The sequence below is a fragment of the Hyla sarda genome, chromosome 2 (genome assembly GCF_029499605.1).
Source record: "Hyla sarda isolate aHylSar1 chromosome 2, aHylSar1.hap1, whole genome shotgun sequence".
Lineage (NCBI taxonomy): Eukaryota > Metazoa > Chordata > Amphibia > Anura > Hylidae > Hyla > Hyla sarda.
Window position 1 is genome coordinate 99,805,382 of NC_079190.1, and position 23,263 is coordinate 99,828,644.

General features: G+C 42.0%; 1 protein-coding gene and 1 long non-coding RNA gene across 2 annotated transcripts in view; one reads left to right on the forward strand and one right to left on the reverse strand.

The window, feature by feature from the left end:
• Positions 1–23,263, forward strand: part of LOC130358828 (electroneutral sodium bicarbonate exchanger 1) — a 223,036-nt gene that overhangs the window by 119,068 nt on the left and 80,705 nt on the right. Inside the window, exons 3-4 of the mRNA XM_056562680.1 lie at positions 8,552–8,698; positions 9,187–9,322. Coding sequence (XP_056418655.1) covers positions 8,552–8,698; positions 9,187–9,322 — 283 coding nt within the window. The remainder of the gene's footprint in view (positions 1–8,551; positions 8,699–9,186; positions 9,323–23,263) is intronic.
• The window catches only part of LOC130358832 (uncharacterized), a 124,389-nt gene that overhangs the window by 72,014 nt on the left and 29,112 nt on the right, over positions 1–23,263 (reverse strand). The window contains exon 3 of the long non-coding RNA XR_008889661.1: positions 15,758–15,838. This is a non-coding gene — a long non-coding RNA (uncharacterized LOC130358832). The remainder of the gene's footprint in view (positions 1–15,757; positions 15,839–23,263) is intronic.

The window sequence follows — 23,263 nt, forward strand, 5'->3', positions numbered from 1 at the left end:
GATCCCTAAGTGAGCTGATTTGTCATGAGATGTTTTTCAAAGTAAGCGAATAGTTTTCTTTAATGAACAATGTACAATATATATGTGTGTATATATATATATATATATATATATATATATATATATATATATTCATATTCACTTGTACAATTGATTTATGCAAAGTTTATTGAAAGCTTAGTGGCCATTGAAAACAAGCCCAATATGATGTTCTTTCTTAAATTTTGCAGATTAATTTAAATATTTTTTTAAAGAAAATCCAAGCAACCATCACATTTACATAACAGCATTTTAGGAAGTGGTATTGTTTTTTTTTTTATTGTTTTTTTTGTTTCTGACATCTTATTATATTACATACGAAGAAATGTAAAAAGTAAACCTTTCAGAAAATCAGCGTGCCATTGTTGTAATTTGCATTATTGTTTACTGATGTTTCTATGGCAACACAGCTTGAAACTGTGCCAAGCAATTTGCCCAAAATAAATAATGCATAGCTGCAGAAAGCCTATTACAATTTCAGATGGTGCTGCTTTTGTCAGTGCTCAGTAATAGTCAGCTGGGGTCCATGATTATCGTGGCAGGGTTGTCCCCGTCCATCATGTATATTGAGGTAAATGAGTAAACATTATTAGTTACTATCAGCGTGGCAGAAATGGTTGATATTTACTTTAAAAGTTATAAAAATCCCAAACCTCATCTGCCCAACACGCCAACCCAGATGATAATAGTAGGATGGAAAGGACACTTAAGATAATTAATTGAATGACAACACAATATGTAGGTAGTAACAGAAGTCGTTACAGAAAATATAAGAAAACAAACCTACAAACTCCCAAAAAATACAAAAATGTCAACGTTTTTACAATATAATACTTTTAAACAAATAACATGTTTGAAAACAATTTAAATTGGCACAATGCGTTGTATGTACAAGCCGCGGTGCCTAAAAAATTAATGGAACCTCCTTTCTTCACTGTGTTGATTGGTGTCAATCCCCAGAGGTTTTGCTTGAACCATTCAAATATTTATCCAAAGGATAGGCCATCAAGGTTATAGTCCTGGAGAACCCCTTCTTCATTGGTCCATTTTTTTGTAACTTTTTGTAAATTCATGTACTTATTTAAAAGGTCAGCAGGAAATACACTCACCTGAGTGAGTTCTGCAAAGAAAAGGCACTACACTCTTAGATATTGTATCCAGACTAAAGGTACAGCTGCTGCAGCTTCCCACGCTATCTTCCAAGTGTGCCCATATCGAGAATAATCAAAGAGAGGTAGAGATTGATCTTGAGCTTGATCACGCTGCCGGTATTCAGAATTTAGTACAATCTGAACAAACTACTATTTTATTAAATTAAATACAGGCAACGCGGATATACTTCAGTGTTATAACAACTCTAAGGGTTCTCTACAGCAATATCCAGATCCCTGTATGGGGGCTAAAGGGTTAAAACAAGAGGGTCCCTTAGACCTACACCAAATCTGGAGCAACTCAGCTGACCTAAACCTGTTGCCAAGTAGACTTTTTAACACTATAAATAATTATTTTATTCCATCTATTATGTTATCTAAATAACTTTCCGCTGCTGAATTTATCCACAGAATGAACTTTGTAATTCTTTTGGCGGAATACCACACAGAATACTTTGTAATTGGGGATCAGCAATTGCCACACGTTCCTATTGCTGACTGATTTCAGTCGGAATCTTTGGATTAAATATTACTTATTATCAAAAGGGATGGTTTTTGGAAATGTAAACCGTATCCACAGGATAATGGATATCTAGTGGATCGGTTGGTGTCCTACTGCTGGGGCCCTACCAATCCTGAAAATGAAAAGCAAACATCCTCTGAATGAATGGAGCTGCAGTGCACATGTGCAACCAGCACTCCCCTCTTTCTTTATTTCTTTATACAGTAAAATCTCCCGAAGTGGACACCTCCCAATAGCCGACAGTTTTTAATTCCCCGGCAGAGTCCCAGAAGACTTAATGTATTTGCACCCTCCGAAAAGGGGACACTCCCAATAACGGTTGTGGACACACCTGAAAGGGGACAAAACACTCCCAATAGGGGACAACCAGGCTTATGTGCCTGCCCTACCTTGTACACAGGGCCGCCATCAGGGGGTATGCCCTATACCAATGTAAGGGGTCCAGGCCCCCGCTGCACCCTCCTGCAGAAGCTCCAGCACAGAAGCAGAAGACCAATGTTTAAACAGTGGTCTCCTGCTTCTGTATGTCCACTGGCCACATCATTCACCCTCCTTCTTCCCTGATCCCCCCCATGCCACTCTATTTCCCCTGTGCCAAATCATCCTCCACCCCCTTTATTATCCTCTGTGCCACATCATTTCCTCGTGATCTCCCCTCGTGCCATTTTATCCCCCCTTTATCCCCCTGTTCCACTTCATAAAGAGGGGGGTAATGAATTTACACAGAGGATAATAAAGAGGGAATGAAATGACACAGGGGGATCAAGGGGAAATAATGTGACACAGGGGGTAAGGGGGGGGGGGGATAATTTGGCAAATGGGAATGAGGTGGCACAGGGTATAAAGGGAGATGAAGTGTTACGGTGGAGGGATAAGGGACTGGGAGATTCTACTGTGATTGCTTTTTATCATGTTTTATAGGTATACTTACACTCTGGAGTGAGTACAGTACAGTATTCCGTCATTTAGAAAGATTTTTGAGCCCTTTTTCCAATAAGGGACATCACTCAATAGTGGACAATTTTTTATTCCCAGCGAGTGTCCGATATTGGGAGATTTTACTGAAGAACTTACAAAGATTTCCGTGCTTATTGCTCGACAGTCGTCACACTTGCAGTGTACTCCCTTTATTCAGGTGCACAGTTGTCCTGATTGAAGAGGATCCTGGCAGATGGACCTCCACCGATCCACTAGTTATCTGCTATCATGTGAATAGGGAATACCTTTCCCAAATGACAATACCCTTGGAAGGTCTAGTGACACATACAGTATCCGGCGCATATTTGATGTGCAGGATTTGGTGCTGCAGATTTAAATGTATACTAAATAACTGAACACAGCTTCAGATCTGCAGCTTCAAATCCTGTTCATCAAATATGCACAGGATACTGTACATGTAAATAGACCTTTAATGGATTTATAGTAAACATCCTTTCAACTTACTTATCAAATTACTATGCAATCTCTGGTGGTATAGGGTGAAGAAGAAGTTAATCACACAATATCTGTATGGATGGATGGATGTTAGATCTATGCCATCTATGCCACAACACTATTAACCAGATGACTCCTGCCCATGTGCCACCCCTATAATATGTTTCCCATGTGGCGGCTATTACAGCTTTTGCCAGCGATAGCAGCCAGTGCTTCAGAAGTAGGGCCTACAACAATTTGCATTAAGCTTTCTATTATGTCTTTTACTTTTACTTTTAATCCATAGTGATTACTTATCTCTGCATATATAGGAGCCCTCTTAGCTGTAGGACCCTATTGCAGACATTATGCCTGATATCCTGGTAGGTAGATACAGGACTGAAAGACTAACATTACTATATTAGTTAAATCCTGAACTCGTGTGTATATGGCCTGTACAGCCTCATGTACTTTGCATGTTATTACTGTGGGCTGCGTGTGACGTTGAGTGTATATTACTCCTACGTCTTGTATAACTAATTCAAGTGTCACTTTATTCTATTTTCCAAGTCTCCAAGCTATTGAGTTCCCTGTGTATAGACTTGTCTCTAATAATATCTGCCTCCCCTGGAAAGAACACGTAAACATTTTCATATATCCCATAATATCAAGGAGATGGATGACAAAGTGGTAAGTGGAGGAGATATCTTTAGATGGGTATAGACTTTCAATGACACATTTTTATTCCGGTCCTTCTGACAGATCATTATTCTTCAGCTCTGACTGTTTTAAAAACCTACGCAGAAGAAAAGCGGCAATAAAATGAACATTTGGTCATTTCCTGCAGCACGGAGCTTTCAACAAGCTTTTTATTGCTAAGAGGTTTTTATTCAGATTTATTCCACTATTTATGGCGGCATATTAGATGTAATTGATATTTCCACGCTCTGCAGTATTTCCCTATTAAACTGCACAATAAGTATCACCCTGATCTTGTAGATGCATTTTTTTTCTTAAAAATGTTAAAGCTTTATTAAACATTATTATCCCTATTATATTTCTTTTCCACAGTAGAGGTTTTTGTTTTGGATTTAACTTAAGTTGCAGTATTATCAATCCCCCAATTCACCATTTGAAGGTTGTATGATGTATTAAGATATCACTTAATATGATGGAAAGCATGTAATTGTAGGATCATTTCTACATGGTTGTCCTCAATTCCCAGCTTAGATCCGGGCTATATAATGGCAGTTACCAATTGTTGATAAGTAGATTATGATCACTGGCCAGGCATTGCTGTAGTAAGTGATACCCACTGGTAGGAGAATGTGGCTAGCAGGATTGTAATTGGGATCTGTGGTCAGCAGTGTTGTGAAGTATGTTTAGTAATCATATTGTTTCGGAAGTATTCATGGTGAACATTACAGGAACCATAAAGAAGAGGAAAGCAGAATGAGCTGGGCACCGGCAGAACTACAGTGATGGGGGATCAGGGTAAGTGAGTATAGGGAGTTAAAGGGGTTGTCCCTTCTTGTTATAGGGATCTCTGCATGATAAGCAACATATTGGCCCTCATTTACTAAGAAAATCGGGTTGTAAGTCTATCTTGCTTTCTTACCCGACTGCTTTTTTCCCCTGGTATTTATTATTATGTTGCATCCTGTTTGTCGCACGTGGGTTTTGTTGGTTTTGGTTTCCAACTCCTCTGAGCTGTCGGGAAAAAATCCACAACAATTCAACAAATTCGGGTTGGAAACCTTAATAAATACGTGGGAAAGCTCAGAAATGTCGGGTTACGCCCCTTTTTCGGGTTTGGGAGAATCCACATCGGGTCCGTCGGGAAAAATGTCGCATCGTGTCGCAGACTGGCGCAGGATGTCTGCGACATGGCGCAGACAAAGATGCGACAAAAAAACCCGACAAAAGAGGTCGGGTTTAGAATAGTAAATGAGGGCCATTGTTTCCAATCTTTAAGGGAATTGTTTACTTTTTACATAGTTATCAAATGCAGACAACTAATACATGCCCTTTTTTGTTTGGCACATGAAATCTTTCAACCATTGAGCCACTATTGTGAGATGACTCTAGGTTCAGCCTATCAATATGCAGTAGCCGAAAGGGAATACATATGGTAAAATGGAGAGAGACCTGTTGGAATGTTGAGGATAGTAGTCCTCACATTGGTCACTGTATGGTCACAGAGGCTAAATAGCTTCCAACGAACTACTTATACTTCTTGAACTGGCACAGTGACGGTGATTTCACTGAACATGGTGGTACCTGTAGTTTCTGCAGGGCACTCCCTGTTTGTATGTGTCCTGGCTGATGGTGTTTGGGTGCCCCTGATGGTCTTGTGTGGTCTTTCTAACAACCAATAAAGTGCAAACACTTTACTTATTGTCAGAAAAAAAAATCATCCAAAATTTAGGCACAGCCTGGCTCTAAATGTTGTAGTAGGTAAGAAAGCACATCTACTTGTCTCACTGGTACTTTAGTTCTCAATGACATGGTGTAGATGTAAGCATCCTAAAGCCACAGTGCACTAGACCTGGCCAGATGCCCACTTTGGTCCAGTTAAGATACTATGGGGCCCTTGCTCAATGTCTTTCCACAATTTTAACTTTTCATTTCATCTTGCAATGATATAAAGACTAGACTAGGACTAAGCTTCCTTGCCCCATACTGCACTGTCCGGCTTTCTTTAAAGAGTACCTGTTATGATCTTGTAAAATGTTATAGTGAGACAGTTCACTGCCCCATCTGATAAACCACCCCCTGCCTTTATTTTTATTATTTTTTAGTTTTCTACCTTGATATTACTCTGTGTTTTCTGCTTAGTCTCAGTCAGATTCACAGACTGGGAAGGGGCATTCCCCAGCAGGTGTGACATCATCTGAAGCCAAACAGGGGAGAACTCCCTCCCTCACACTGCTACACACAGCCCAGAGCAGTTCAGTGTGAGATAAGCTATAATTGGCTAAGGCTGCTCAACACTCCAGAATGCATTTCCTGATTTTGGACTTCTGCCAGGCCAGCAGGAGTCCAAAGTCTGTGCAAGAGAGAGGTAAATGTGCTCTGGACAAGTAGGGAGACACCTAGTGGCAGCTTTTTTAAACACAAATAAAACATAGAAAACTTCATTTTTTAAACAAAGTACAATAGAAAGATTTTGTATTTACCATAAGGAGTGCAATTTAAAAAACTAGTTTTAATGACAGTGTCCATTTAATGGAGAGAGGTTGGATTGCCGCCCTCTCAGTAGAGAGGCTACTCTCCAACTATCAACTAAACTTCCTCTTCTTTTTACTAGAGTGAGATGGTAAAGTTCCTCTCTCCCTTCTGGAAGGTTCCTAGCTTTTTGTATGTTATCCCATACAGTCCTCTCATCAGTTAGAATGGCTTAAAAGTATACAACATTAAAAAAAAAAAAGTGCAAATCAGTCTAAAACATTATTAACATCAAAGATACATCTGATGTGTGTCTTCTAAGGCACCCAACCACAGACCTCACAGGGATGCTATTAGGACACTGCAAATACTTGAAAAAAAAGATACATGAAAAGTTGCCAATACTGTATGTCAGTGTGTCAGCTGTCATGATGTAGTTACTATGAACACTGTTAAAGCCTGTGGGCAGCCCTGCCTAAAATCTCATTTGTCATTCATTCACTTAGCTGTTTGGGTAAATCCCTTTGCTGGGACAAACATCCTGCTCTGGTCGTTACCTAATGTTATGTTCCAGCCGCTCTCAAATTAACAAACAACTTAAAAAACAATTAACCTTGAAAAGCTCCTCTTGTAATTTTTGGGCAGATGGAAAATGTTCCATTACCGACAGCTCTGTGTTTTCTGTCCTTCCTTTACTTTGTATATTCTTTGGCATCCTCTGCCTCATGGTGAGTCTCACTCATGATAGAAAACAAATTCATGTCAAGCTAATTAAGTCAAAATGGACAGTTGAAAGTGAAAGGAACTGGCAAATGCTGGATTTTAAAGGGACATTGTTGTATCAGAAAATTGTATAGGGTAACTCTCATTAAAACTAATTTTTGCTATTGCACTCCTTATGGTAAATAAAAAATATTTCTAATATACTTTGTTTAAATAAAATGAAGTTTTCGATGTTTTATTTGTGCTTAAAAAAGCTCAAGAGCACATTTTCCCCCATCTCATACACAGACTTTGGACCGAAGCCCAAACACAGGAAGTGCAGCCTGGAGTGCTGAGAGGGGTGTGTCCAGCCTCATCCAATCACAGCTCCTCTCACACTTAACTGCCATATGCTGTTGGCTGGACACCCCCCCCCCCCCCCCCCCGTGAGATGGGGGAAAATGTGCTCTTGAGCTTTTTTAAGCACAAATAAAACATAGAAAACTTCATTTTTTTTTAAACAAAGTATATTAGAAATATTTTTTATTTACCATGAGGAGTGCAATTGCAAAAATTAGTTTTAATGAGTTCCCATTTAAATAAAAATTCATCCCAAGATATATACTTACTAATATAGTGTTAGCACAAATTGTACTGGCGTCAGCATGCTTTTGCTTTAAAGGGGTACTCTGGCGCTAAGACATCTTATCCCCTATCCAAAGGATAGGGGATAAGATGCCTGACCGCGAAGGTCCCGCCGCTGGAGACCCCCGTGATCTTCCACGCCGCACCCCGTTAGAATCAGCCCTGATTACTAGCGATCACAGGGACGGAGCATAGTGATGTCACGGCTCCGCCTCCATGTGACATCACGGCTCCGCCCCCTCAATGCAAGCCTATAGGAGGGGGCGTGACAGCTGTTACTTGATGTCTGGGGAAAACCTTTTAATGATAAAATGCAGCAGCCATTGGCAAGATTTTTCCCCCCTTTGGGCAGTCTGTGGTGGTTGATTTTTAGTCAGATTGTAAGAATCTGTAAATATTTCTTTTTTTATTGTAAAATAAAAAATATTTCTACATGAAGAATTCCTCATGGTCGAGGCTTCTTACTATGGACCTGTAGGCACTGCATGTGCTGCTGTATGGTGCTCCATAGTACAACATATTACTGGCTTCATAATAAGACCTCTACTGGAACGTACTACATTTTTTCTCTGTCTGAATAAAAACTTCTGTATTACCCTTGTTGAAATAAGTACTGGAAGGTTTAAGATTTTTAAATGGAAGTAAGTTACAAATCCCAATAACTTTCTGCCACCAGTTGATTTGAAAGCATTGTTTTTCCTCCGGAGTACCCCTTCAATGGGACCATGTGTTTTCTTGTCCTACCAGCTATTTAACAATGTCAGCAGTTTGTAATGTGAATTGAAATTGACAGATTCCATTTAATGTGCTTTGTTTTTGTTTTGGGAGGTGGAGAAAATGGGGAAAGATATGTGTGATAATAAATGCATAGCAATTGTTTATTAATTGTTATTGCCCATTCCGGTTCTAGGGCACAGAACATTGTATGTTGGCGTTCGGATGCCACTGGGTCGACAAAGCCATAGACATCATCGAACTCATGGACAGAAGCACAGAAAACGAGACCGCATGAAGGGAGTTATACAAGAGGAAGGACATGATGAGTCTTTAGCACATGGTATGTAGACAGCATGCATTCATATAGACAAGTTCGCTGCTTCTGAGCTGGTTGATCCTGTCAAATAAAGATGCAGCATACTGTACAAGTTCCCCCTAAATATCTTTAAACTCCTAATTCAACCTAATATCTTTTCATTGTCCAGAGATACAAGCTGTTATATCCATTTCCATAAAGAAAAACAAGGCCATTTAGTAACATGCCTCCGTAATACAGACATATGTGATGTTATTACTATGCTGCCTTGCAGTAATGCTGCATTCCTCTCAATCTCTTATAAACTCCAGGTAAACCTCCTGCATTATTGTAATCCATTGGGATTTACAGAAATGTCGGCATTTATACACAGAAATGACAATATTAGCTATGTTACATATGTGTATGGATGTTGCAGCAAGGAACTGGCATAACACCCTCCATATACTGTATGTTGCCACTATATAAGTAATGACAAAAAAAAAGTCTGTATGCACATTTTTTTTTTATAGACACACCATCCCAGAGAGTGCAGTTTATTCTTGGAACAGAAGAGGATGAAGAACATGTGCCCCATGAGCTGTTTACAGAGCTAGATGAAATCTGTGTCAAAGAGGGAGAAGATGCAGAATGGAAAGAGACAGCGAGGTAAAAGCAATAGCTAAGAAACTCTACCACATAAGTAAATAATGAGTTATTTGACAACAGATATTAGTACCATGTATCCATATATAGTAGAGTGTTACATTGGCACAAAATAGCATGATATGACAACATAAGGGGATGTTCATATTCACTATCATCAGTTTGGCACCTGTGCCTGGAAAGCTTCCGGTACGTCGGCTAAGTATATTCATAGTAACATAGTTTGTAAGGTTGAAAAAAGACCAGAGTCCATCAAGTTCAACCTATATCCATAATGAGTCCCTACTGAGTTGATCCAGGGGAAGGCAAAAAACCCTCATACTAGAGGTAAAAATTCCTTCCTGACTCCAAATATGGCATCAGAATAAATCCCTGGATCAATGTTCTGTCCCTAAATATCTAGTATACATAACCAGCGATGTTATTATTCTCCAAAAAATGCATCCAGACCCCTTTTGAACTCTTTTACAGAGTTCACCATGACCACCTCCTCCGGGAGAGAATTCCACAGTCTCACTGCTCTTATAGTAAAGCACCCCCATCTGTGCTGGTGTAGAAACCTTCTTTCCTCTAAATGTAGAGGATACCCCATTGTTATAGATACAGTCCTGGGTATAAATAGATCATGGGAGAGATCTCTGGATGGCCCCCTGATATATTTATACATAGTTATTAGGTCTCCCCTAAGCCTTCTTTTTTCTAAACTAAATAACCCCAATTCTGATAATCTTTCTGGGTACTGTAGTCCTCCCATTCCCCGTATTACTCTGGTTGCCCGTCTTTGAACCCTCTCCAGCTCCCCTATATCTTTCTTGTACACTGGTGCCCAGTACTGTACACAGTATTCTATGTGTGGTCTGACTAGTGATTTGTACAGCGGTAGAATTATTTCTTTGTTGTGGGCATCTATGCCCCTTATTGATGCACCCCATGATTTTATTTGCCTTGGCAGTAGCTGCCCGACACTACAGCTAAGTTTACTATTAACTAAGACTCCTAAGTCCTTTTCCACGTCAGTCGTCCCAAGTGTTCTCCCATTTAATATATAACCCCGTTCCAGATTTTTCCTCCCCATGTGCACAGGGGTGTGGAAATAAAAAAAAAAAAAATACTTGTCCAAGGGACTAAAATGGAGCCCAATCTACTTGTCCCTTGTGTCAATCTACTTGTCCTGCACCGCAAAAATAATTTCAACCAAAATAGTATATAAATGAGGTCTTTTATTAATAGAAACTTAAAACAGACCTAAAAAACACTTTAATGCACTCAAATTTGAAACAAATAAAATATTAACACTCAACCTCATAATGCCATTTTTTTTCTTGGACCTGCTTGGTTTTATTAGATAACTAACACACAGGTACAGGGGAAAGTGCTTTAACAGACGCTTCTTCTGCTCTTCAAGGATATGATGCTGCTGTCATAACAGGTTGACTTCAATCAGTGTCAACCTCATGAGGTCTCTTATGTCCACCCACATGCCTGGTTCCACCACATGTTAGCTAGTACTGAATAGCTCTGCTGGGGTCATATTCCTCAAATTCAGGTCCTCCCATTTTAATGAGCATTAAGTCCTGCAATATACCCTGCTGAAGTCTTGTTCGAAGTGGATTTTTAACTACCGTATATACTCGAGTATAAGCCGAGTTTTTCAGCACGATTTTTCGTGCTGAAAACACCCCCCTCGGCTTATACTCGAGTGAACTCTCCACCCGCAGTGGTCTTCAACTTGCGGACCTCCAGAGGTTTCAAAACTACAACTCCCAGCAAGCCCGGGCAGCCATCGGCTGTCCGGGCTTGCTGGGAGTTGTAGTTTTGAAACCTCCGGAGGTCCGCAGGTTGAAGACCACTGCGGCCTTCGACATCATCCAGCCCCCTCTCACCCCCCTTTAGTTCTGTACAGTACTCGCCTCCGCTCGGCGCTGGTCCGGTCCTGCAGGACTGTCCGGTGAGGAGGTGGTCCGGTGGGATAGTGGTTCCGGGCTGCTATCTTCACCGGGGAGGCCTCTTCTAAGCGCTTCGGGCCCGGCCTCAGAATAGTCACGTTGCCTTGACAACGACGCAGAGGTGCGTTCATTGCCAACGTACTTCTGCGTCGTTGTCAAGGCAACGCCTCTATTCCGGGCTGGAAGCGCGGAGAAGAGGCGCCCCCGGTGAAGATAGCAGCCCGGAACCACTATCCCACCGGACCACCTCCTCACCAGACAGCCCTGCAGGACCGGACCAGCGCCGAGCGGAGGTGAGTACTCAGAACTAAAGGGGGTGAGAGGGGGCTGGATGATGTTGAAGGCCGCAGTGGTCTTCAACCTGCGGACCTCCGGAGGTTTCAAAACTACAACTCCCAGCAAGCCCGGACAGCCGATGGCTGCCCGGGCTTGCTGGGAGTTGTAGTTTTGAAACCTCTGGAGGTCCGCAGGTTGAAGACCACTGAAGGCGGATGATGACAAGGGGATGATGAAAGGGGGTGGGGATGATGACAAGAGGATGATGAAGGGGGGGTGTGTGGGATGATGAAGGGGGGTGGGGATGATGAAGGGGGGTGTGTGGGATGATTACAAGGGGATGATGAAGGGGGGATGTGTGGGATGATGACAAGGGGATGATGAAGGGGGGATGTGTGGGATGATGACAAGGGGATGATGACAGGTGATGATGATGAGGGTCTGGATGATGACAGGCGGTGATGATGATGAAGATGTTAATGACCGGTCTGGATGATGACAGGGGGAGATGATGTATTTCCCACCCTAGGCTTATACTCGAGTCAATAACTTTTCCTGGGATTTTGGGTTGAAATTAGGGGTCTCGGCTTATACTCGGGTCGGCTTATACTCGAGTATATACGGTATAGTCATAGCAGAAAACACCCATTCTGCCTCTGCTGTTGAAACACTTATTGTAAACATCATCTCCACAACTTTCAATATATTACACAGGGTCTATGGCTTTGTTGATAACACAGAGGAGTATGCAGGCAAAATGGTTATATTTTTATCTCTGAAATTTTTCATGTGTGTCTTAAGTCCACAAAACTCATTAAGAATAGCTGCCTTTTCCTCAGATGAGAAAATAAAACTGAAATAACTAATCAATTCCTCAAGGTCAGCTCTGCCATATGCATATAGTTCCTCTCTGCCTTCTGGCCATGTTGTGTAGTCAAAGACTTGGAATCCACGGGATGGCATAGAATCAAAAGACTGAGAATCTTTCATCAATGTAACGAATAATGTTTGCAATGAGCTGTACATTACATACGCTAGCAGCTGGTGGGCAATGGCCTGACAATTCAATCTCCCACCCTTCAGTAGTTAGATCTCCAAATTTCCTCTCCTCAGGGTGGTACAGTATAAAAAACTTCTTCATGTTTTCACCCCGCTCCAACTTCAAACCCACTAGTCTTAACACACATCTTTCAACAGCAGGCTTAACGTCTAGTAACAAAAGGTCATTAGATTGAAAAAATTCTGACAGCTGAGATACAGGCTCAAGAATATCTCTCAAAACATATAGGGTAGAGAGAAAATTTACATTTGTGATGGATTTCAAATATTTTCTTGCTTTAGCTGAAGACTCACCTGTCCCAGCACCAACCTGACCAAGATGCAAAACAACAGTTTGCAAGTTTTGCTGCATTGCTTTTAGGGCTCTTCTTTTACTAGAAACCCATCTCACTTGCTTAATGTCACTAAAGTGAGCAAAACTTTCTTCAATAACATTTGCGATTTCTTTTGCATCTCTTCTCCTTTTAGGGCTATTCCAATAAAATTTAAAAACCCATTTTAAAGTTTCTTCAAAACAAATAATATAAGGAGTATTCTTTACAGCATCTAGAATCCCCAGCTGAAGCTTATGTGCTACACAGTGTACAGGCAGCAAAAATGGAATGTCGTTTTTTATAAGTGCTGCTACGCCACCCTTTGAACCCATCATTACAGCTGCACCATCAAAGTTTACCGATATAAGTGTTGGTCCAGGCTGTTCTGGAGACCTCAGATGCAGCATATTTAAAGACAACTTATTTATACCCTTAACAATTGCATTCAGCACACCTGTAGCGTGTGCATGCTCCACTGGTACAAGGTCTATAAATGCTGTATAAGGTTTCCCTTCATTAACAACCCTGATCAGCACACTTTCCTGTTCAATGATGGCATTATCTGTGCTGCCATCTGCAACAATACAGATAAACCTTGAATTCTGGACTATCTTTTTGATGTCCTGTCGAATTACTTCCGCCTCACATCTAATGAATTCTGAAGCCTTCTCACGGTTAGTGTAGTTTTTTCCTAGGCCCACACCAGCCTTTTTCATTGCTCGGCACAGCATATCCATATCTGAAAGAGGCTTTCCTAGTTTTGCAATTAGGTATGCATTATTAAATAAAATCATTAGCCTATTCCTTTCTACCTCCTTGAGTTTTTGTAAGGTTGTAATAATATTGGGCACGGACTGAACTGCAGAACTGGTACTAGATGCTGTACTTGTTGATGCCTCAGACTGCACAAGTGCTTTTTTATTTTCTTGCTTAAACCAGGAACAGCATTCCAAGTGAGCTTTGCTTGTTTCATGTGCCTTGATTGGCTCAACACAAAATTTATCACAGCCAGTTACAAATGCATTCCTTCCTGATCCAGAGCATCTCATTGCTATAGTAGGGTATTTTAGGCAATTTTCACAGTACATTTTTTCTTCCCCTTGGATCTCCTTTAAAACAAGCCATGGCCAGGAATCTTTCCAGTGAGATTTAAAAGCTCTCTTTCTCTTGTCTGTGTCATACTTTTTGTCTTTTGACACAGAACTAGGAGTAGGAGTAGAATCTTGGCTTCTGCTCTCACAGGGACTGGGGCTTTGAGACACATTGCCTGCATCTTGTTTATTTGTTCTTTTGAATCCAAAATTAAGAAGACTTTTGTCACGATTCGGCTAGCTGGATGTGGATCCTCTGTGTCAGCGAGGGATTGGCGTGGACCGTGTCGGTGGACCGGTTCTAAGATGCTACTGGTATTCACCAGAGCCCGCCGCAAAGCGGGATGGCCTTGCTGCGGCGGTAGCAACCAGGTCGTATCCACCGGCAATGGCTCAAACTCGCTGACTGCTGAGAAGGCGTAGGACAGAAGGACTAGGCAGAGGCAAGGTCAGACGTAGCAGAAGGTCGGGGCAGGTGGCAAGGTTCGTAGTCAATATGGATAGCAGAAGATCTGGAAACACAGGCTTTGGACAACACTAAACGCTTTCACTGGCACAAGGCAACAAGATCCGGCAAGGGAGTGCAGGGGAAGTGAGGTATTATAGCCAGGGAGCAGGTGGAAGCTAATTAGGCTAATTGGGCCAGGCACCAATCATTGGTGCACTGGCCCTTTAAATCTTAGAGAGCTGGCGCGCGCGCGCCCTAAGGAGCAGAGCCGCGCGCGCCAGGACATGACAGCCGGAGGCCGGGACAGGTAAGTGACTTGGGATGCGATTCGCGAGCGGGCGCGAATCGCATCCCCGCCGGCAATGTCAGTGTAGCGCTCCCGGTCAGCGGGTCTGACCGGGGCGCTGCAGAGAGAGGAACGCCGCGAGCGCTCCGGGGAGGAGCAGGGACCCGGAGCGCTCGGCGTAACAACTTTGAGATGACATAATCAATCAGCGGTCACCAAAGCTGTTGTTAAAACCTGTACTGCTGAAGACCTGGATTTCTATCTGCTTATATCTACTCAATATTCCTGACCTTTTCCTTCCCTGAAAAAATGACAAAAAATAAATAAAATAAAAAAACACCACTTACCCCTCCATCGTTCCCCTTCAGCTTCATACGCTCCTTCTTCTGTAATTTCTGTCTGTGCAACATTATGCAGACGCTGCACGCACAGGAAGTTTTATACTAAGTGTGACCCTAAGCAAAATTAAAAGTGGGGTCCCAAATGCTAAATGTCATATATCATACCGTTACAACAGGCACATACTGTATATTTTGGTTAGTCATTATACAAAGACTAATATTACCAAATGTTACCAAAGCCCAAATTATACAGCTACACCAGAAACCCTACCATTACCAACAAACTGTGACTAATGCTGGATTATGAAAAGAAAGCTAGGCAGGCATCACTGTGACAAATAAATGACAACACATTTCAAATAAATCTTCCAAACAGGTAGAATAATTGCGGCACTCACCGTTTTTTTTCAGGCTTCTTTATTCAAGTGTGGGTGCATCAGCAGGTACACATACAGAGCAGAGCTCTGTATGTGTACCTGCTGATGCACCCACACTTGAATAAAGAAGCCTGAAAAAAAACGGTGAGTGCCGCAATTATTCTACCTGTTTGGAAGATTTGAAGTGCAACTACACTATTGTGCTGAGCACCATCAGTAAGAGGCTAGCTAAAGCAGCTGTACTGCATTCTGCTGACGGTAACAAAGAATATGAAAAAAAAAAAAGGAAACCGCACTTACCAATGTAAAATCTTTATTGTTGCTTAGGTTAACACAAATTCCTATGCACAAAGTTCGTGTTCAGCATAAAAGCTGGCTGACCTGCAAGGAGAGGCTGATGAATCATTTCGCAAGTTACCCACTTTCTCTAATGTTAAACAATCTAAAACTTGCATTTTCAGAATCTGCCACACAAATATTTAGGCTCTTTTTTGTATCTTCCCCAACCTACACAAATTTCCCATACATAAAGCCCAAAATGGTAATGTGGCCCATGATGTCCCATAAAGTAGAGTACCCCCTTTTGTGCCCATTACAGTTATAGTGTAGGTTATATTCCTCAATTAGATAGGTAGGTTGTCCCCCTAGGAAGTAGGAAGGTAAATAATGTCCTAGATAATGTTTCTCCCCTATACGAAGACAGACATATTGGGAACCCCCTATCTGATCATCAGGTAGGGCTCCCTAGTACATATATAGGCCTTAGATATATATATATATGACCCCCATCAGGTAGGGCTCCCCAGTAAATCTATAGGCCCCAGATATATCTGATGGGGGTCATATCTATCGGGGGCCTGTCTATCTACTGGGGAGCCCCACCTGATGATGAGATAGGGGTTCCCAATAGGTGTACAGGTCCCCAGATATATATGACCCCTAGGGCTGGGCGGTATACCTGTTCATACTGAATAATGGTAATTTTATATATAAAATTTTCACCGCCCGCACATAAGGATAATAGGGCATCTTCTCTGTGCTGGGACCTGTGTGTCACAGTGGGGGAGTGAGCTGTGACACTCTGTGCAACCAGTATACTGCTGTTTCTCCAACCAGGGAGCCTCCAGTTGTTGCAAAACTACAACTCCCAGCATGCCCAGACAGCCATTGGCTGTCCGAGCATGCTGGGAGTTGTAGTTTTGCAACAGCTGGAGGCACCACCTGGTTGGGAAACACTGTGCAGCCAGTATACCGCTGTTTCTCCAACCAGGAAGCCTCCAGCTGTTGCAAAACTACAACTCCCAGCATGCCCAGACAGCCATTGGCTGTCTGAGCATGCTGGGAGTTGTAGTTTTGCAACAGCTGGAGGCACCACCTGATTGGGAAACACTGTGCAGCCAGTATACCGCTGTTTCTCCAACCAGGGAGCCTCTAGCTGTTGCAAAACTACAACTCCCAGCATGCCCAGACAGCCACTGGCTGTCTGAGCATGCTGGGAGTTGTAGTTTTGCAACCGCTGGAGGCACCACCTGGTTGGGAAACACTGTGCAGACAGTATACCGCTGTTTCTCCAACCAGGAAGCCTCCAGCTGTTGTAAAACTACAACTCCCAGCATGCTCGGACAGCCAATGGCTGTCTGGGCATGCTGGGAGTTGTAGTTTTGCAACAGCTGGAGACCCACCTGATAAAGAGATAGAGGCTCCCAATTGGTGTACAGGCCCCCAGATATACATGATCACCCAGGTAGGGTTCCTCTTTAAACCATTATACCCCCTTAAAAATATCTCTATGGACGTTTTTACACTTACTGCTGCCTGTAAAGTTCGCAGGACCTTGCTTTCGGGCCGGGGGATGCACGATGCGCGGGCCGGGGGATGCGCGATGCACGATGCGCGGGCCGGGGGATGCACAATGCGCGCGTCAAGTGACGTCATCCCAGGCGCCGCACGGGACGTCAGCGTCATGCCGCTGCCTATGCGTCCCAGCGTCCTGCGCTTCCCCTGACGTCACGGATAGTGCGCACCGCTTTAGGAAGGAGGCCGCAGGTACAATACACATGCTGCGCACACATTTAAAATTCTTCCGGCATTTAGCGCTGCTTGCCCAAAGCCGGGCTAAATGCTGGAAGAATCCACCTGCCCGGTGCTCAAAACTGCGTGTCCCGGGCGTCGGGCTATATAATTTCCACATCCCTGGTGCATTACCTTACATTTATCAGTGTTGAACCTCATCTGCCACTTCTCAGCCCAAACCCCTAAACTATCCAGATCCATTTGTAACAGTGCACTGTCCTCTATTGTGTTTACCGCTTTACAGAGTTTAGTATCATCTGCAAAGATTGCTACTTTACTATTCAACCCATCTACAAGGTCATTAATAAATATATTAAATAGAACACCACCCAAGACTGACCCCTGTGGTACCCCACTAGTAACAGTCATCCAATCAGAATAAGTACAATTAATAACCACCCTCTGTTTCATATTGCTGAGCCAGTTACTTACCCACTTACACACATTCTCCCCCAGCCCGTTCCTTCTCATTTTATGCACCAATCTTTTATGTGGCACCGTATCAAATGCTTTGGAAAAATCCATATATATGACATCCAGCGATTGCCCCTGGTCCAGTCTGGAGCTCACCTCCTCATAAAAGCTGATCAGGTTAGTTTTACAGGACCGATCCCTCATAAAGCCATGCTGATATGTGGTCATACATTTATTTTTTATCAATATACTCCAAAATAGCACCTCTTAGAAAATCATCAAACAATTTACATACAATGGAGGTTAAACTAACAGGTCTGTAATTCCCGGGGTCACCTTTTGTCCCCTTTTTAAATATTGGCACCACATTTGCCATGTGCCAGTCCTGGGGAACAGTCTCTGTTACTATAGAGTCCCTGAATATTAAAAATAGAGGTCTGTCTATTACATTACTTACAATACTTACAATTCATTTAGAACTCGGGGATGAATACCATCTGGACCTGGTGATTTGTCTATTTTGATTTTTTGTATGCGGCACTGTACTTCTTCCTGGGTTAGACGGGTGACCTGTACTGGGGAGTTTACCTATCACTGTATTTCACCTGCCATTTCATTTTCCTTGGTGAATACAGTGGAGAAGAATTTGTTTAATATACTTGCTTTTTCCTGATCCCCGTTTATAATTTCTTCCTCATCATTTTTTTAAAGGGTCAACACTTTCATTTTTGACCATTTTGCTATTTATATAGTTAAAGAACATTTTGGGTTAGTTTTACTCTCTTATAACTCTATAAAATAGAGTTCTTTTAAACACTTGACTGCACTTTTTTATACAGAGGCATCCTGCAAAATATATGTAGGGGTGATTTATTTTCTTGTATGCTTATACAGTGAATACATCAGAGCCTATAAATTGTCCCGGATTACACCTCTTAGGAAAGGCTTAGGAACAGAACCTAAGATCATGTAAAACTATTGCATCATAAAAGGGTTTACTGACAACCAACATTTATTATGTATCCTATAGAATACAATGTTCCTTCAGGTTACAATATTAATTGGTTCCTGGACAACCATTGTATGTTGAAACCATTGTATGTTGAGACCATAACTCTATGGAAACCTGGTAATTGGCTCAGAAGCCACCAAAATGTCATCCAAAAATAGGAAAAAGTGAGGATTAAAGAAAAATAAGTAGATAACTAATACAGATAAAGCAAATCCTTACATATAAAAGTAATAAAGATCTGCTGGGAGCTGTAAATCACTGTCTATGTAGAGGACAGGAGCTTCTTCAGGGTCATGTACAGTACACAATGTCCTAAAAAGTAAAATGGAGCCGCCCCCACCTGGTGTCAGAAGGAGCAGCCATCCCTGGCACAGGTAAAGAGTAGTACAGAACATGTAATACCTCCCTGTACTGTAGGGTGCGCTACCAGACAGGAATTCAGTGTACACACTTCAGTAATACAGGGTATTTACCAGTGAATGCCCATTCTGATTGGTTGGTTCTTCCAGTCATTGACACGTTTCATAGATCTGGACTGTCCATAACATTGTATGTTGAGTCTGGTTTTAAGTTACAATGGTCCATAAAAGACCCTTATAGGTTGAAAATATTGTAAGTTGAAGGAACCACTGTATATAAATAAAAATGTTCTCTAGCTAATAATTAGAACCAAGGCCTTTAAGTTTTTTCTGATGCCTTTTTTACTTGCAGCCATGACCTCTGTATATGTAACATTCAGTGTGATATCATATTTTCTCCAGTAAGTTTTTGTAGTAAAGCACAAAAGTAATCAGCTCACCCCTCGCCAATCTCCTCCATGTCGCGGACGGTGCTAAATGGCACCTTGACACAACTTAGAAAGGAGAATATTCAACGCATAAGATGCAGAAAAGCACCCAGATTTATTAGTCTTAAACACAGGTGATATGAGCATAGTCAAGAGTGTTTTGGGTGTTGCCACCCCTAATCATATACCCAGCGCTAGACATTTTTTTTATTTTTCCCAAGAATTTTTTTTATTGTATATTAGATTACTTGTTACTTGTGTAATGCTTAATTTCCCCTGCAGCAGAGCTGAAGGAAAACCAAACACTTGCTGTAGGGTTCTCCCGAATATTAAGATTTATTGCTAGGGGTTTCTGCACAGGGACACCATATGATCATATAATCATGGGGAGGCCTTTTAACAAAAAAAGGTTGCCAAATGCGGACAACCCCTTTATAGTCAGTAATTAACAGATAATTTCACAGATAAATCTGGCCCAATGATCGCTAGCCAATTTCTTAAATCACTCTCTCCTAACATCAGAATAAAAGGATTACAACCAGAGATTTATAAGAAATTTCAGCCACTTTATTTAAAGGAGTACTCAGACATATGTATTGGGTTCCACAAATTTAAGCAATGTAGATAGTCTATTTCAGTGGTCTCCAGACTGTGGTCCTCTAGATGTTGCAAAACTACAACTTCCAGCATGCTTGGACATCCAACAATTGTCTATACCAAAATATAGTTTGGACACCATGGGTCCATATGTGATATATATATATGCATTGAGTGTACAGCTCTGTGGAATATTTTGGCACTTTATAAACGGGATAATATCGCAGTTATGATTTAGTATAAAGGACCCTTGGGGATAGACATCAGTTGTAGTATCAGTTCCTGTTGATAAATACACTGCTCAAAAAAATAAAGGGAACACTTAAACTACACAATGTAACTCCAAGTCAATCACTTCTGTGAAATCACACTGTCCACTCAAGAAGCAACACTGATTGACAATCAATTTCACATGCTGTTGTGCAAATGGAACAGACAACAGATGGAAATTATAGGCAGTTAGCAAGACACCCAATAAAGGAGAGGTTCTGCAGGTGGTAACCACAGACCACTTCTCAATTCCTATGCTTCCTGGCTGATGTTTTGGTCACTTTTGAATACTGGCGGTGCTTTCACTCTAGTGGTAGCATGAGATGGAGTCTACAACCCACACAAGTGGCTCATGTATTGGAGCTCATCCAGGATGGCACATCAATGCAAGCTGTGACAAGAAGGTTTGATTTGTCTGTCAGCGTAGTTTCCAGAGCATGGAGGCACTATCAGGAGACAGGCCAGTACATCAGGAGACGTGGAGGAGGCCGTAGGAGGACAAAAACCCAGCAGTAGGACCGCTACCTCCGCCTTTGTGCAAGGAGGAGCAGGAGGAGCACCGACAGAGCCCTGCAAAATGACCTCCAGCAGGCCACAAATGTGCATGTGTCAGCTCAAACGGTCAGAAACAGACTCCATCAGAATGATATGAGAGCCTGACGTCCACAGGTGGAGGTCGTGCTTACAGCCCAACACTGTGCAGGACGTTTGACATTTGCCAGAGAACACAAAGATTGGAAAATTCGCCACTGGCGCCCTGTGCTCTTCAGAGATGAAAGCAGGTTTACCCTGAGCACATGTGACAGAAATGTGACAGAGTCTGCAGACGGCGTGGAGAACGTTCTGCTGCCTGCAACATCCTCCAGCACAACTGCTTTGGCGGTGGGTCAGTAATGGTGTGGTGTGGCATTTCTTTGGGGGGCCGCACAGCCCTCCATGTGCTTGCCAGAGGTAGCCTGACTGCCATTAGGTACCAAGATGAGATCCTCAGACCCCTTGTGAGACCATATGTTGGTGCGATTGGCCCTGCGTTTCTCCTAATGCAAGACAATGCTAGACCTCATGTGGCTGGAGTGTGTGAGCAGTTCCTGCAAGAGGAAGGCATTGATGCTATGGACTGGCCGCCCGTTTCGCAGACCTGTATCCGATTGAGCACATCTGGGACATCATGCCTCGCTCCATCCACAATTGCCACGTTGCAACACAGACTGTCCAGGATTTGGCAGATGCTTTAGTCCAGGTCTGGGAGGACATCCCTCAGGAGACCATCCGCCACCTCATTAGGAGCATGCCCAGGCATTGTAGGGAGGTCATACGGGCACGTGGAAGCCACATACACTACTGAGCCTCATTTTGACTGGTTTTAAGGACATCAAAGTTGGATCAGCCTGTAGTGTGGTTTTCCACTTTGATTTTGAGTGTGACTCCATATCCAGACCTCCATGGGTTGATAAATTTGATTTCCATTGATAATGTTTGTGTGATTTTGTTGTCAGCACATTCAACTATGTAAAGACGAAAGTATTTCATATGATTAGTTCATTCATTCAGATCTAGGATGTGTTATCTTAGTGTTCCCTTTATTTTTTTGAGCAGTGTTTTATACTTAACACCTGCTATGAGAATCTGCTCATTAAAGCCTAAACGATAGCGACGATAGTTCACTACACAATTCACCATTGTAACCACCCGGCACTGACACCGTTTTTATTAGATCCTACTTAACAGCGGTATCATTGACACATACACACACATTCCACACGGTTTTATGAGAACGAGAACACTTAAAGCTCTGCAGAATTCCATTGTCACAAACAATTATCATTTTATTTTATATATTTTTTTGCCTCATTAAGACGAAAACTCCTGAACTCCCGGGAAAAAAAAGGAAATTAATAATCCTGCGCCAACCCGTAAGAGAACAATGGTGCAAAAATAGATTCACGAAGGCGATGGTTATAAGTGTAACATATGGATAGGACTCTCTGCTCCAGAACACTGAACTAGTCACTCTCCCCAAAAGCCTGACTTAGAACTCGCTTACCAAGGAATATGGCAAACATTTTAGTTATTATTAGCTGCAGAATAAAGTGGGTGTTATTTTGGATGAAAATGTTCGCTCTTAGAATGTATGTTCACCTTTGATCATCATTTTACAAAACTGAATAAGGCTCTGTTCACATTGCATTTTGGCATTATTATTATTAATAATACATCACAATAATATAACTTTAATTATAAATTAATTTATTTATTTATATAGCACCCTATTGTTCCAGGATGCTCTAACATATGATAAGGATTAAAATACTTAACACATAACACAGTCATGTGATACAAAGTAATGAGATGGGTCAAAAGTTGAACATAGAGGATGGGTGGAGGGATGGCATTTTGAGAATGGGTGTGATGGTTGCATGAGAATTGTTTAATGGGATTCTGCACTGTGGCTTTCCACTGCAAAAATTCTGTTTTCAGTGTCTGCCAAAAATTTAACATTTTCATTATTTTGGCAGAATCTATTCACAACGGCATTGCTGTCTATGGAGACAGTGTATTTCCAAGCGGTCCTAGCGCCAGCAGTAAATGCTACTTGTGGAATGTCCGTCCATGTTTTTCCGGGCAGACATTCCGCAAATTATCCTCTGTGTGA